General features: G+C 34.0%; 1 protein-coding gene across 1 annotated transcript in view; it reads left to right on the top strand.

The window, feature by feature from the left end:
- The window catches only part of LRRC9 (leucine rich repeat containing 9), a 137847-nt gene that overhangs the window by 66912 nt on the left and 53217 nt on the right, over positions 1-17718 (top strand). The window contains exons 14-19 of the mRNA XM_049897440.1: positions 1150-1272; positions 1932-2047; positions 6786-6998; positions 12080-12199; positions 15595-15786; positions 17073-17198. Coding sequence (XP_049753397.1) covers positions 1150-1272; positions 1932-2047; positions 6786-6998; positions 12080-12199; positions 15595-15786; positions 17073-17198 — 890 coding nt within the window. The remainder of the gene's footprint in view (positions 1-1149; positions 1273-1931; positions 2048-6785; positions 6999-12079; positions 12200-15594; positions 15787-17072; positions 17199-17718) is intronic.

Here is a 17718-nt window from a genome sequence, read left to right on the forward strand (position 1 = left end):
CTTCAGGATAGATCTTGAAATGTTCCTTTGGCAATAATGCAACGCCATTCCTCTTCAAGTTGTCACCCCTGGCATAGTTGTCTTTTGAGTGCCTTCCAACATCTTCCAGCACTATATCAGACAAGGTTCTGCTGCTATTCATAACATTTCACTGGCTAATTCTTTTCAGAAGTAGACTGCCAGGTCCTTCTTCCTAGTCTGACATAGTCTGGAAGCTCAGGTGAAATCTGTCTGCCATGGGTGACCCTGCTGGCGTTTCAATACTGGTGGCATAGTCTCTAGCATCACAGCAACACGCAAGCCCCCACAGTATGACAAACTGACAGACACATGGGGGAACTAAGCTATATGTAATTTGAATCTTCCATTTAATTAATAATTATCAGGTAATTAAGGAAATTAAGCAGGCTATTGAATCTAGAAAGAGCTCATTACTTGAAAAAACAATTTGCTTCTTTTTTCTTGTTCTTACATATTCCCATCTAAAGAAATAACCTCATGAAGCTTATAAGATCCTTCCGGAATATGTTTTTCAAAAATAATTAGATTGATATATTCCACAATATCCCAATTTACATTTTGTAACTTGTATATAGTAAAAAAAAAAAATGTTTTATGTGTAGTCACCGAAAGTTATTTTTTCGAAATCAGTGATTCCTAGAAATCCTTAGGATTTAATGAATACTAAAGTTCCCTAAGAATCAAAAGGGAAGAGGTGTTTATATTCATTCAATTTACAGACATGCATTGAGTACCTCCCTAGCCATGTGCTAGTAGGTGCTGATGATACAGAGATGAATATTTACCCAGTTAACAACAGAAAGCTTTTCTTACTTTAAACTACTTAATGAAAAACATTGCTAAATTTTTGTGTTCTTTCCTTCTTTGTTTTCTGTAAAGCTTTGCTTGGTATAATCATAGGACACTGTGGAATCCTTTTTTATAACTATTTCATTTTATTAACAAATATTTTTTGAGTTCCTGTTTTGGGTCAAGGCAGATGCTATGGGCTATACAGCGGCAAGCAAGATAGCTAGAATCTCTGCCTTTACAGAACACAGAGTCAAATCTGGGGCCAGTAAAGAAAGATATGGATAAATTATTAAGATGAATTAATATTAAATATGATTTCTGTTTTTTCACATTTAGGCATCCTCCTCATTACAAAGGTTTTTCTTGGTCGGAGTGTTCAGGCTCAGGAAGTAGACTCCATTAGTCAAGCCAACTATCCAATGGTTAATTCAGTGTTCATTCCTCGGAAATATTTACTAAGTATGTATACCATAAAGGGAAACATGTTTTCATCTTTTGGAATACAAAATGTTTGTATTTAATTCAGATGCTTATATTTTAGCCCCTGCTTAACAAAGGTTTAGACTTTTCTACAAAAATCTGTTCCTAGCTACTAATGAGCTTCTGTTTCTCTGTTCCCTACCTTAATGACATATTTATATATGGATGTATATGTACAAATGTTTTAATTTGCAAAACTTTAGTTTATATTTTATCAATTGTGTGTGCATGTATGTATATATACACATAAAAAAACAAAAAAGTTTTTTTTGTTGTTTTTTTACGTATATATAATTACTAGTCCTCAAAGAATGGAAGAAAACACCCAACTTTTAGCAAAAAATATTTTGATGTATTAATCTGTCAAAAATATATGGCCACACATTGAATAGAAAAGTGAAAAAGTATGAAAAGAAAAAGAACATGAATAAAGTTAAATCCTACTAATCTATGCAGTGAAAGAATGACTAGTAAATATTTGCACTTAAGAAGTCTCTTGGTGGGTAGGAGAGAAAAGAAAATAGGACCTCAATAATAATTAGAGCTTAGTGAGTTTGTTTTTTATTAATGTAGGTAAAAGTAAAAAAAAGTGTATTATGTTTTCAGTTCTGTTTGTTTTGTTTTTATTTGTACTCTAGATTCTGTCGTGGGACAAAGAAACTGTGATTGCAGCTTTCGGCAGTGCAAGTGGTTTGTCTTTGATCATGAACTTGTTTTGCCAGAATACGTCGTTGAATTTGAATATATTACAATGGTATGAGTTGTTACGTAGTTTTTAAAACTGGAGTTTTTAAAATGGAAGCAGAACAGTAATTTGAAGTCTAATAATGTTATGTCAAACTTAATAAAACTATAAAGGAGCCCTGGTGGTACAGTGGTTAAAGTGCTAGAGTGGCGACCAACCGGTCTCTGGTTCGAACCCTCCAGCCACTCTGCAGGAGAAAGCTGTGACAATCTGCTTCTGTAAATAATTGCCTTGGGGCAATTCTGCTATGTCCTGTAGGGTCGCTATGAGTTGGAATCAATGACAGTGTTTTTTTTTTGTTTGTTTTGTTTTATGGGTATATACATATATATAATGATATTCTGTGAAGGGCTTAAGTTTCAAATCAAGTCATTATGACACCTAAATATTTTTATTAAACAACTATATTGCACAAGTAATATATGGCTATAGCTTCATAAGCAAAGATTCAAGAATCTTCAAAATTCATTGAAAACTATATAGAAGAAAACATGAAAATCTGCGTTCACTTCAACCCTACCACCACTCCTTTTTGTCCTTGCATCCACTGTTAACAGCTTTGTGGGTTTGCTTACATACCTTTTTCTGTGTATTTACGTATACAGTGAAACTTATGAAAGCCAGAACTCAGTGGGAGTCCCTTGGTTTTCCAGGTCTCAAAAGTTCTCCGCTTTTGACAGGCTGCAGTCTTACAGTTTTTCTATCGCTCATTTTAGTGGAAAATGTTTGAGTTTTCCTCCTCCAACAGGTTTCCACCTTACACAGGTTCTGGCTTCCGCAGCTTTTACTATTAGCACACATATCATTTTACATAATGGAATCAAGATCTGAGTATTCTGTGAAGCTTTCTGGCCTTAATATGTTTTGGACACATTTCCACTTTAGTACATATAGATGTACACTTGATTCTTTTGGTGGCTGCATACTCTTCAGTAATATTATGATTTATTTAACTCTTCCCTTGCTGATGAAACATACAGGTTGTTTCCAGGTTTTTACTATTAAAAAGTTATTGTAGTGAATATTGTTACAGGTGCATCTTTATATAAATATGGAAGTTTCTCTGCAGAAAAAAATTGTAGAAGAGTTGGAGAGACAAAGGACATGTGCATTTTAAAGTTTATTAGATTTTACCAAATATCCTTCCACAAATCCTTGAGCATTTTACAAATTTCCTACAGTGTATGGCAGTACTTGTTTCTTTGCATCTTGCCAGCACTAGACATTGTCAATCTTTTTTTTGCTGCTCTGATGGGCAAAAAAGAAAGAATATTTTCTTTAATATGCTTATATATTATAGTTTTGTGAATCGCCTGTAATTTATGGTGATTCTGTGAGTCATATCCTTTGATCATTTTTCCATGGACTCTGTATTTTTCATATTGACTAGAAAAACCCTTATATACATTCTGGATATTAATCCTTTATCTGGTGCATGTGTTGCAAGTATTTCCTCCCACCTGTCTCTTAATTTTGTTATTTGTAACAAAAAAACTATTTGTCATTTTAATTTGTAATTTGCAGGTTAACGTCTAAGAGGTCAAACCTCTCAATCTTTTCCTATATGGATTCCTAATTTTATGTTTTGTTGCAGAAGGCTTATATAAATATTCCCCTTCATTGTTTTCAATACTTACATAGCTTGTTTTAAAACCTATAACTTGAAAAACAATTATGTAGTAAACTATATATAACAAAAAGTTTACCATTTTAATATTTTTAAGTATACAATTCAGTGATATTTAATTGCATTCATCATGTTATGCTACCATCACCATTATCCATTTCCAAAAGTTTTTCGTCACTCCATACATAAACTCTGTAGCCACTAAGCAGTAACTTCCCATCTGTCTCTACCTCCAACCCCAGAAACCATCATACTTTCTGTCTCCATACATTTGCCTATGAAATATCTATTTCATGTAAGTGGGATCATACACTTTTATGTCTGCTTTATTTTACACAACATAATGTTTTCAAGGTTTATCCCCATCACAGCATGAATCAGTATTTCATTCCTTTTTATAGCTGAATTATATTCCATTGTGTGTATATATACCATATTTTGCTTATTCATTCATCTGTTGATGGATGCTTGGGTTGTTTCCACCTTTTGTATATCGTGAATGAACATTGAACATTGGTGTAACAAATCTGTCTGAGTCCCTGCTTTCAAGTCATTTGACCTTGGAGTGGAATTGCTTGGTCATATAGTAATACTATGTTTAACTTTTTGAGGAACTACAAAACTGTTGGAAACCCTGGTGGCACAGTGGTTAAGAGCTACAGCTGCTAACCAAAAGGTCTGCAGTTTGAATCCATCAGGTGCTGCTTGGAAACTCTATGGGGCAGTTCTACTCTGTGCTTTAGGGTCGCTATGAGTCAGAATTGACTCAACAGCAATGGATTTTGGGTACCAAACTGTTTTCCATAGTGGTTGCACCATTTTTACATTCCCACCAGCGGTGCATGAAGGTTCCAATTTCTCCACATCCTCACCAACACTTGTTATTTTCCGTTGTTCTGATAATAGCTATCCTAGTGGAGATGAAATAGCATCTCATTGTAGTTTTGATTTGCAATCTAATGGCATTGCACATCTTTTCATGTGTTTATAGGCCCTTTGTATATCTTCCTAGGAGAAATGTTTATTCAATTCCTTTGCCCGTTTTTAAATTGGATGGTTTGTCTTTTGTTGTTGAGTTGTATTATTTCTTTATATATTCTGGATATTAAACCCTTATTAGATATACGGCTCCCAAATATTTTCTCCCATTCTGTAGGTTATCTCTTTACTTTGCTGATAAAGTCCTTTTGATGCACCAAAGTTCTTAATTTTAATGAATTCCATTTTATCTATTTTTGCCTTTTGTTCCTTGTGCTTCTGGTATCATATCTAAGAATCCATTGTTGAGCAAAGCATTACCCCTATGTTTCGTTTTAAGACTTTCATGTTTTATTTTTTCTGTTTAGGTCTTTGATCCATTTTGAATTAATTTTTATATATGGTGTGAGGTATGGGTCCAACTTCATCCCTTTATGTGTGGAGATACAGTTGTACCAGCACCATTTATTGAAGAGACTGTTCTTTCCCCATTGATGGAAGATCAGACAATTTTTTTCTTAAAAATGGATAGCCAGTTATCTAAGCATCACCTTTTTGCTCAATTGGGAAATATTATCTTTATTATTAAAACTATTTTCATATACAATGGGCCTGTTTTTAGATCTTTCTGTTCTATTCCATTGTTCTCCTTGTCTAATCTTGGACCTGTACCACATTGTTTTGGTTATTACAACTTTTTGATATGTTTTGAACTGTGATAAGACAAATTCCCCTACTCTGCCCACATTCATCTTTTTTAAATTTTTCTTGGCTATTCTGGCGCTTTTTTTTTCCCAAATAAGTTTTAGAATCAGGTTATCAAGTTCTATTTAAAAAATCCTATTAAGATTTGATTGAGATTATATTGAATTTAAAACTTAATTTGAGTGAACTGACATATTTGCAGTAGTGGGTCTTTCATCCAAACATGATAAGTTACTCCATTTACTTGGATCCTCTCTTATATTTTTCTTTCTATAGGTCTTAAATATTTCTTAAGTATAGTTCTGAGCATTTATATTTTGTATTACTGCTGTGAATGGGATTGCATTAGTCCAATATGCTTTCAGCATGAGACAGAAACCCTGACAAATAGTAAATGGAGCTTCACTTTAATCACGTAACAAGAAGGATAGAGGTGGGCAATCTCTGGGTGTTGTGACTATTTAATGTTATCAAGGAGCTTAGCTCCATCATCCTTCTGCTTGCTGTCTCATTCAGTTCTTTCCATTTTTAGGAAGTTTTCTTCTCTTAGCTCCTTGATTATTTCTTCTTTTCCATTCTCTGTTAAGCCCCCTGGAAACTTCATTAATTAAATGTTGGACATTCTGAATTGATCCTCCCCCTCTTTTAACTTTTTCTTTCATATTTACATCTCCATTTTTTAATTCTTTGTTCTGGGGGACTTCCTCATTATAATCTTCCAGAATGCTAATTTGATCTGCTGCCATATCCATTAATTTCTCAGATCATTTATGGAATATTTTTATTTCTATAAGTGTTTTTATTTTAACTTTGAAGTCTTTACTCTGTTCTTTATTCTTCTCCATAGCAAACTATTCTTTTATTGTAGATGTTTTATTCTCCTCGATTTTTAAAAATTCTCTCCTGAACTGTTTTGGTTTTTTCTAGAACCAGTTATTCTGTTTGTTCATATAGTTCTTGCTTACTCATTCACAATTCTTACTGTAATTATTTAACTGCCTGATACTTTCCTAGTGCATCATCCTGCTCTTTTACATGTTCACGCTGAAATGTTGAGTCTCTCTGGATCTGCACCTCAAAGTAGTTATCTTCTGCATATATTTTGACCAGAGGTTACATTTCTGCACATATTTCTTCATCAATTTAGTCCCTTCTACTTTATGTCTCACAATTTCAAGCCCTTTGTTGGCAGTCTCTCTACTGTTACCTGACATATTTTAAAAAATATCTTTTTCAAGGAATTTTCAGTGGGAGGGAATGGACACACCCATGCTTAGTCTACAGTCTTAATATATCCTAATAGATTTTGATTCTGATCATCATAGCTATTACCACGTAACTGAAAGAAGTTAATTCATCTTACCTACATAGCCTATCTCTTTTTCAAAATGATAAACACAGCAACCAAATTTTCAACATTTTTGATAAATTTTTTAGGTCAAGGCTCACTCTTTATATTCTTCATTCAACAATATTATTCTGGAAGAAAGCAAAAAAAATTCTGAAGGATTGATATTATCCCATGATTTGAAACTTGATGATGAAGTTATGAAAATGGAGCCCAGGATCAAGCCTAGACCAAAACTTATTAGTTTGGATGATAAAACCATACTTTCTATTGCCAGAACTAGCGTTTACAGTCATATTGTGGTGAGTATTATGAAGAATAAAATTTTGGGGCTGGGGCTTTGGGCTTGGAATCAGAGTCTATCATGTGAAGTCTAAAGATATTAAATCACCTATGTGATGACTCCAGGTATTGTACTATCAAAATTAAAAGTGCCCAGCCCTCTCCTTCCATGAGACTAGAGCAGTGCTGTCCAATAGTAATACAACATGAACTACGTACATAATTTTAAATTTGCTAGTGGCCACATTAAAAAAGAAATACATGAAATTAATTTTAATAATATATTTTACTTAACCCAATGTATCCAAAATATCATTTCAACACACAATCAATATGAAGACTCATTAACGAGATGCAGGTAGTCCCCAGCTTACAACAGGGTTCCGTTGACTTACAACAGGATCATCAGAACAGAACCCCGTTTTAAGTCAGTTCTGACATAAGTCGAATACCTTTTTTTTTTTAGTTTTCATCACTATTGGCTTTCATATTAGTATCTTTATAAATCCAATCTTTATTTGTATTAGGAGGTTGGAAACATTACAGATACATGCTGCAACATTGTATGTAGTACATATTACTAATGATAAGATGTCCAAAAAACAAACAGTCATAAGTGAAGCTTGCTGTAACTTGGGGACTACCTGTATTTTCATACTAAGCCTTTGAAATCTGGAGTGTATTTTACACTTACAGCACATCTCCATTCAGGCTAGCCACATTTCACCTGTTCAATGACCACATGTGGCTAATGGCTACTATGCAGGACAGTGCAGGGCTAGAGGTAGCCTTCTAGCTTACAAGGGATTTTATTCCTGAATAACCACTAAGCTCTCTTTAAATGATTAAGATGAAGACAGACAAGTTTCAAATCAGTTTCTAGGATTAATCGACATAGAATATGGGAGTGTTATCTTTACAAAATTAACTGACAGAATTTGAGTTACTTTTTAAAGCTACTTACTTTACGCTGGGGCCGTTCTATTGAGATATTAAACCTTTGTCCTTATCTAACTCTCAGTTGTGTCCATTTCAGATCTGCTGCTATTATTGTATACAGACTACCATCATCTCTGACCTAGACCACCACCATCATAGCCCTGTAACTGGGCTCCCTGCACTTTGCCATCATAATTGCACAACTCCAGGAGGCACCATTTATTTTATTTCCTGTTAATGTGCTCTTAGGATGTTATTCACTGTATAACTGAATACAAGGTGGAAGTGCCTTCTAGAATTATGAACAGAGGCCCTGTCCTGTTTCCAGTTTGAACCCCCAATTTACACCCCATACTGAAGCTAATCTTTTCATAATTCAAATCTGATCATATTACCTCTATCACCCCTTACAACTCCCACCTAAAATCTTCAAAAGTTTTTCCATTGCTTTTAAAATAAAACCAAAGTCTTTAATATATCCTACAGTGTTTCACATGGCCTCGTCCCAAGCCTACCTGGCCTACCTTTCCAACCCTTTTTCCTGTTACTGTGCCTCTGGCTCTCTGGATTTAGCCTCCTTTCTGTTTCTTAAATACACCATGCTTGCTCCTGCCTACATAGGGCCTCTGCACTAGCTTGTTGTTCTGCGTGAAATTTTCTCCTGACTCTCTTCTTGTAGTTAACACCCACTCACCTTTTAGGTCTATACGTAAGCATTAAAGACTTCCCTGACCTCGGAGTCTAGGCCAGATTTCTTTGTCATATACTATGTATTCTTCATAGGCTATAAATTCCATGGGGGCAGAGGCTATGACTGTTCTTAGTCATTCCTGTCACCAGCATCAGGGGAACTACATAAGGTTGTGCATTGCACAAGAGGGCCACAACTAAGGGGCATCTTTGACATCATTGAGTAGTATGTCTGCTACAACTTTCTGACAGTTATTGGTAAAATTTCTTGTTTAACAAAATCAGTATTGTGTGACAGTTTTCTAAAAGCTGGAAAGAAAGTGTCTTGAGGAAAGGTTGACTTTTTCTGCTTTACTCATAAGCACTCTATAGGCTAGCATCAGCTGTACCAGTACCCTACCACGTTAGCTGGCACACATTGACACTTATTAGATATTTGTTGAAAAAAATGAATGTATTCTTTACAAACAACCAGTGGTTCTTGCAGAGAAAATGGGTTGTTTGCTTGAACCTGCAGAAAAAGTAAACAAATTGATGTGTTTAGAAGACAAGTTATCCTTACATGACACCTGTCAAATAGATACTGCCCTCCTTCTAAGTGCACACTGAAAGCTGAGATACAGATAAACGTTTAGATTATCTTTGTTACCTTTAAAGTCAATTACCCAGCCCCACTGTTAATGTTTCTAGACCTGTTGTTGTTGTTGTCAGGTGCCATCGAGTCAGTTCCGACTCACAGCGACCCTATGCACAACAGAACGAAGCACTGCTTGGTCCTGCGCCATCCTTATAATCTTAGCTATGCTTAAGCTCATTGTTGCAGCCACCGTGTCAGTCCACCTCGTTGAGGGTCTTCCTCTTTTCCTCTGATCCTGTACTTTGCCAAGCATGATGTCCTTCTCCAGGGACTGATCCCTCCTGACAACATGTCCAAAGTATGTAAGATGTAGTCTTGCCATCCTTGCTTCTAAAGAGCATTCTGGTTATACTTCTTCTAGATCTAGATTGTTCAAAATGACAGATTTTTTCAAGTGATCATGTGAAACAAAGGGAATGCAAAAAAAAATTTTTTTAAATAATAACTCAGGTCAATAGTTTTAAGTCTGCTTCTGAAAATATTCAGAAAGCATCATCTTTAAGAAGTTATTGGATCGCTTTGGTGAAACTAAATCATCACAATTCACCAAATCTTCAAGTACGGGAAATAACCAAGAGGTTAAGTCTTTTCCTCAGCCAGTCATTAGACAGGAAGGAAAACTTTGTAACATGGTAATAGTAACCCCATCTTTGTCAAGAATGTGCAGTATAGTGATTGCAGGAGTGATTCTTCAGCTGACAGTGCTGAGAAATTATTTTTTCTGCACTATAATGTCAAGATTTAATATTTGAGTAATAGCTTTTAATAACAAAATTTCAGTAATGAAAACTTTAAAGAAATGCATGTTCTGATTAAATTAAGTTTTCTCACCATGTATTCCTGTAGGATTAAAGGTATTGGATAAAAGTAAAAAGCTAGCACCTGAAGGCAGGTCTCTTGATCATTCATTTTTAGTTTGTAAGGTATAAAACACAAACACTGCTTTGTGACCCCTAGGTGACTTCTCATTAGTCAACACCTATAACATATGAATGGAAATATTTTTTTTTTAATTTGCCTATGTTGTTTAAAAGCCAGCAAATTTTCTAGGGCTTCTAAGATTAGTAGATACTGCAAGAATGTTTAGACATCACAGCCTTTGTACTCCCTTGTTTGTGTTATTACTGTAAGAGAAATTCAGCATACACACCTGTTATATTGTTATCAGTTTTCTTCAATAAATAGAGTTTTATGAGGACATTATATAGGAATAAAAATCCCAGGGTATATAGCATATAATTTTATATTCTCGTATAGCACAATTAAATACTTAAAATCTGAGTTCTCAGTTATATACCTGGATTTGCATTGATTTATTCACTTAGCATTTACAGAGAACTTAGTATGTTTCAGACAGTGAGGTAAGTATTGAGGGTTCAAAATGAGTAAATTATTTTCCCTGCCTCAGGGACATCAGTTTAGTGGAGGAGACAGATATATAAACAGATGTAGGAAGCTTGAAGTTGGAAGAGCTTCAGAGAAAGAGGTGAGTTTTGACCTGAGTTTTAGAAGACATGAGAAATTTAGTTTACTTCTTCTAGGTAGAAGAAAGACTATGCATAGGCACAGGGCTTTGAATGATTCTGGTGTCCTCAGGGAACACCGAGAGAGTCAGTGACAGGAACAGGATGCACCATGTTGGAAGGTAGAGGTGTATGTTGGAATACAAAGAAGGTAGGTGAAGCTGAAACTGGAAGAATAGGAGGCTGTAGCCACTTTAGGACAGATTTTGGAAGCCAAATAAAAAAACTTGGATTCTTTTCCTTGAGGCACAGCCTTCTGTTTTTAAAGACCCTAACTCTGGCAACTTGTGGATGGATTTAACTAAAGTCAGACTGGTGGTAGGAAGACCCAGTTAAAAAAAAAAAAAAAAGATTGTAGTGGTCCAGAGAAGTAATAGCCTGAACTAAGGCGCTGATGCGTAAATATGGCCATTCTTAACAATTTTAGCTAAGTTTTAATGATGATTAGAAATTCAGTTTTTTCTGCTTGCCAGAAATGGCTGTGTCCATAGGATAGGGTATAAAATGGTGGTGGTAAACGAAGATGGTTGTAAGGTAGACACCCGATTTTACCATGATAATCCCACGTGTTGTGAAGACTGTGGTCAGTCATATTATTAAATTTTCTTATGCCATTTTTTTCTTTTGTAGCTTATACATAAATACAGTCTTCACTTGATATCATTCAAATGCTGTAGTTTTAAAAGCAGAAAAATATGTACTTATCAGGATCTCAAATATAAAAATTTAATAACATTTGTTTTTTATATAGCCTAGGATGAAATCTGGACCAAATTTTGTTATAGCAGTTATCTTAGACACTCTCCCAGTTACTTCTTTGGCATTCTGTCCTCTTTCAGTACCCACCGTAGTATCACCCTCAGTCTTTTTTCCTTGGTCCCAGTGCCCTCCTATGGTTTCCTATAATCAGGGTGTATCTTTGCCATCCTCTCTCCTGTGAATGTCTGGCCTGTTCATGAACTCTTCATGGCCTACATTGTTCACTGGTTAGCCTGAGAAATAGATCTGCCCTAATAAATATTGTGAAAAGAATTTCATGCCCATTGCTGATAAACTTAAGCCAAGTGGAAAGTCAAATTAACGGAGAATACAATCCAATGATACTATTATTACTATTTATACCTTTTAACATCATGCATTTTAGCTTTTTTTTCTTACTGGCTCTCTCAATGTTATTTAAAATACTTTCTTGTTTTTTGTTATATTGGCTCAAGTAACTGTTCCTGACATTTTAGATGTCCACACTTAAATATGGTAGAATGTATTTGCTTTTATTATTTTTTGTTTTTGTTTTTATTTTATTTTACTTCAGAGTCTGAATCTACATGGAAACAGCTTGAGTAAATTAAGAGACCTCTCCAAGCTAACAGGACTTCGAAAACTTAATATCAGCTTTAATGAATTCACTTGTTTAGATGATGTATACCATTTGGTAAGACGTATCCTTTTAAAATTACTTATTTAAGTAAAATAAAAGTACTAGTTTAATGGATAAAATATTTGTATAAGTATGACCTTATACATACTGTATTCAAGCCCAAATCAGGAACAAAGCATACATCCACTTTATTATGTTACTTTCTTTAAAATAGATTTAGAATCTATTTGCAGACCAAATATACACCTATGGTCATAGCTTATTCCTGCTTTAAAATAAATATGCTAAAATTACCCCAGTATGTTTTTAAAATGTCCATTGAAAAGTGTCTTTTCCTTTTTCTTCTTCTGCTCTTGTTTTCCCACCCTTCTTTTTCTCTGTCTTATGAGTACTTAATTCTTCTTCATTTCCTGGTGTACCATTTTATGTCTAATGTTGACAGTTCTTCCCATCTGTTCATTAACCAGATTATTATTTCTCTTTCTGTCTCCCTTATTCTTTCTACCTGGACTTCACACACATATATCTTGTTTGACTTGTGTTTACCTTCTCATACATCATAGGAAAAATACAGTAATGCATATGTGCACATAGGCATGGATTTTTTCTCACTCACAGTTTCTTTCTTATATATCATGTAACAAAATAATTTCATATGGGGTTCCAGAACACCAACCTAGTATCCCCTGTTTCCATGGGTCCCAGGTCATTCACATTCCTTTTCAGAATTTATCCTCATACTCAGCTCTTGTTCCTTCTCTGCTCTGTCTCCCTGCAGCCATACCAAAGTCCTTGCATTTTGGTAGGTGCTGTTACATTGGTTATTAGCCTTAGATTCTAGGATTAAACCTTCTCTGTTTCTTTGGGCAGGCTTAAGCTTTTTTTTTTTTTTTATAGTTCCATCATCCAAATGTTCATCCCTAGCACAATAGTTTGGTTTTGCATCTTTAAAAAATTACTGTATCTTTTAAGCCTCTTAATTTATAGACTCCTTCTCTACCCCTTCCACTTGCCATTGTTTATCTATAGAAACTCTTGGGCCGCCTGTCCCAAGGAGTTTCCCACAGTCTGGACCCTGCTGATTTGCATGCTTAAAACACAACCCTCCCTCTATCCTCCGTATTTCCTACAAATAGGCAACTGAATCCAGAAATTGGATCAGACTCAGACTTAAACCCTCTGGTAAGACTAAAATCTAAGCAAGGCGTCCACATGAAAAGTAAATTAAAATGTATTCAGCAGCATATCTGTGATTCACCCACCTGAACTATCAGGAAAAGAGAATGTCTGAGAGAAATGAGTAGGAAAGATATTTTCCTATGAAAATAGTTCCACCATACTCAGAGTTGATCAGGGAAAGACAAATATGTATGGCTATTTGCAGCCTTAATCTATTCTACATCCTTAACTTTTTACTGAAGCAATACTTTTCACTGGCTTATCTTTTTGAATGCAAAACCTGTTGTTAAAATCCTCTTGATATCTAGAGACAGCTAATCCATATTTAGAGAATGAACTATTATCCCAAAAGGAAATTTAAAAGATGTGTTCTGGATTTTAATCTTATTAAGTTGGACTAAGAGAAATTTGAACTTAAAGAAGAAGAAATATTAAAATAGAAAATGCTGCTGCAAAACTGAAAATAGTGTTCCATGAATATTTACTGAGCTCATGGTGTCTGTTTTACATCCTGGGGAATACAAAAGTGAAGATCCCACCCCTGTTTTCAAGGGAACGAGAGAGTTATCTTTTTATGATACATGGTTCCCAAATGTTTAGCTTCAGGCAAGTGCCAGTCTGTGGAACAAGTTTTCACGGGTCTATGAAAGAGGTACTGTGTAGTAAATTTTTATAAAGCTTAATTTATTTCCTTTAAAAGACTGTCCTGTATAAGATTATGGCCTTCAGACTTTTTTACTGCCAAATATCCTTTTGTTCAAAATGGTGATGGTAGTTTTTGTTTTGTTTTCCTATGCTTATTTCTGAGAATGAAAAGTTAGTGGCCCTGTTTTCGTTTCCAGAATTTTTTTTTTAGGTTTTAATGATCTGTGCATCTAACCCTTGAAACCCGAATCACTATAATAAGTGCTATTCCAACAGTATAAACTATCAGTTACAAAGGAGTGACTAATTCTATGCTAAACTTTAAGAGTTGTTTAAATAAAGCTGTGAAGAAACCAAATTTCTTTTTAATCTATAGTGATATTTTAATTTTTAAAAATGTATTGCAAAATATCTTCTTAAAGTTCTCTTTATTTCTTCCTTGCCCTGTATCTGAGTTAGTATATACCTCAAAAGCAAATTTTATTTGCAACAAATATATGTAACAAAATAAAGTTTTAATAACTTATTACAAACAAGTAAACCTATCATCTTAATAGATAGACGGCCAAAGTTGAGAAAGGCAGTAAACAAAAAGTGAACTTTAAAAATGGTGGATATAAACAAATGAAAAGATGTTCAACTTCACTGGTAATAAATAATGTAAATTAAGTCAGGTAGATGGGTAGATATTTGAGGAAATGGGCATTCTCATATAAATTGGTACCAACTTCCTGGAAATCTGTTTGGCAGCATTATCAAAAGCCTTAACAATACAGAGAGCCTTAGACCAGTAATCTTATTTCCAAGAAGCTGTTCTGAAAACAGTCATCAGTGTTGCTGTTAAAGCATCATGCTCGTGGATGTGTAGTGCAGTGTTGCCAACAATTAGAAACAACATAAAGGCCCATAGTAAAATGTTTAAAGTAATTATATAGTCATCTATATAATAGAATATTATGCAGCCATGAAAAATAATTTTGAAGAATACTTAATGATGTGTAAAAATGTTAAAAGTATAGAAAATTCATATAATATGATCTGTTTTATATTAAGAATATGTGCGTATAATTAAAAAACAATGTTTTTGGTTGTTCTTTCTGAGTGATAAGATTATATATGCTTTCTATTTTCCTTTTTAGTTCCTGTATTTTCCCAATTTCCAAGAAAGAACATGTATTACTTTTATGATTTAAAAAAATATTTAAAATCATGCACTTTTAAAAAAATAAAATTATAGTATTGATAAGCTTACTTTCTACTTTTGAAGATCAACCTTTTTTCACCAGGCTGTGGGTTTAAAGGTATAAACCAGAATACTAGATATAAACAAATATATTCCTTGTTTGTTGGGGACTAAATTAACTTGCTCAGTTTTTCTATGCCTTCTCTTCTACGAAAGCAAACATTGCCACTCTATGTTACAAGGTTGAGGTGAGAATTAAGAGAATGACTAAGATGAAATACTTGTAGCTCTTTAGAAAAATTCACATGTTGATATCATTATTACAGGATAACTACTGTTTATACCAAAAAGCATGTAAAGCACTTAGAGAACCTAGAGAGAAGAACTATGTGAGTACAAATCATGGGTCTTGTAGCATCATTTCTATTTGTATGCATTGCAGTATAACCTTGAGTATTTAGATGCAAGTCATAACCACGTGATAACCCTTGAGGGTTTCAGAGGTCTGATGAAACTAAAACACTTAGACTTGAGCTGGAATCAACTGAAAAAATCTGGTGATGAAATAAATATATTATGCAAGCAAACCACAAGCCTTCTCACTCTTGATATTCACCATAATCCATGGCAAAAGGTAGGCACCAGACAAGTTTATTAAAAAACAGTCATTTTTCTTTCCTAACAATTTTCTTACTGTACTGTTCAGAAAAGGTGAACTATCTTTGTTTTCCTAGAATTCCTTTAAGTCTCTCATAAGTTGAATTCAGTGTAGTGATCAAATTAATCAAATATTACTATAATAAAAAGCTATAATTACATTTCATGTTTTGTAAACTTGAACAGTTTAAGAACATTATGGCTTTAAGGGTGCTCAATGTTATTGCCATTTGTAAACCCCCAGAGAGTTTATATAGCTCAGTGTGCTAGAACCGTACTGTAATGAGCATAAGAAACAAGAATAAAATAATACAGTGAGAGAAGCATACCATTAAGAGGGAAACATAATTTGATTTATAATATACTCTAATCTGTAATTGAGAAACATTTTTTACAACTTTCGTGAACAACTTACAAAACAACTTTTACAATGGTATTTTGCATTATTTGTTCTCTGCTTTAAGTCCAAAAGTTACCTCCTCACATAGACCTGAATTATAAAAGTCTTAGAATTCTGTTATAAAAGGAAATTGATCATTATTTTTTCTCATCACAAAAATATGTAGGCTAATGATAAGTATTTCAATATTCAATTAATTTAACTAAGGGTATTTTCAAGTATTTAAAATGAGCCCCAAGTTCATAGTCTCCAGAATCTTCCTTTTCCTGCTTTTAAAAGATGTACATAAGACCACGTTCAACATTTTAAAAAGGGACTAAAGCATAATTGGTTCTATTAAATTGACTATACTACTATGTTTATGTTGTGTTTCTTTTTTGCTCAGTAAAATTGAAGAATATTTTTTCTTTTGCTAAAGCATACTCCCTGGGTGATCACAGTGTAGCTATTTTCCAGTTGCCAAATTGGCTGTCAAGGGCTACAGATCCATATTGAATCACACATGGAGCTGCTAGCTTACTGCTGATCCGGATAAACAGTATAGTCATTGCAGTTGTTCTTTTAACATTTTTCACCAAAGGCACATTTTTCAATAACAACATGTGGGATTCCCTCCTTCCTAAGAATAGAATCATCCAACTTCAACTATAACAGATTAATTCTTAAATATAATTTTAATTTCAACTGTTGTTTTAAATGTTAAGCCTTTATTTCTAGTTACACATAATTTTTCTAGATGTGCATAATATTCCTAGAGATGCATAATTTTGAATTATACGGAAAGGAATGAAGAAGTACTCCTTTTCCATGCCAAAACATATGTAATATTTTATAAAAATTAACTTTTTCCTGTTTTTCCCAAGCCAGCCACATTGAGGCTGAGTGTTGTTGGCAGATTAAAGACTCTCACTCATTTAGATGGAATCCTTATTTCTGAAGAAGAGACAACTGCAGCTATGAAATTTATTAATGGAACAAAGATTACTCAGGTTGGATATTACCGTTTAATATTTCTTGTGCTATTTATAACATACAAATAATACTTCACATACTCTTTTCTGTTATTAAGATTTTATATTCTCAGAGTGTTAATAAAAAGAATTAATTAATGTGTAACCACCGTATCACTTGAATTTTTTTCTCTGTTCAAATGTACCCTATATAAATACCAACTGGTTATGTGGATTCTCTAGATACATCCTTGCACACTACTTCCAAAATACCTCTAGGGTAGCTGTTTTTCTCCTAGTCACCTGAACTCCCCAGAATCCTTTTCTAGAACCTACATGAATTAAGCAACTTTCTGTGGATAAGGTAAGCTAGAGGCCTTGCAAAAGCATTAGGTGAAGTATTTTCCTAGCATCGACATTGTATGTATCTGGCTAAAAACACCAAAACCTATTAACATAGAGGGGAAGCATACCTATATCATTTATATTAAGAATCCCACACTTCAGACAAAGTAGTTTCAACATTGTAAGTATCTCTACTCTAGTTACGTAAATATTT

The sequence above is a fragment of the Elephas maximus genome, chromosome 10 (assembly GCF_024166365.1).
Source record: "Elephas maximus indicus isolate mEleMax1 chromosome 10, mEleMax1 primary haplotype, whole genome shotgun sequence".
NCBI lineage: Eukaryota > Metazoa > Chordata > Mammalia > Proboscidea > Elephantidae > Elephas > Elephas maximus.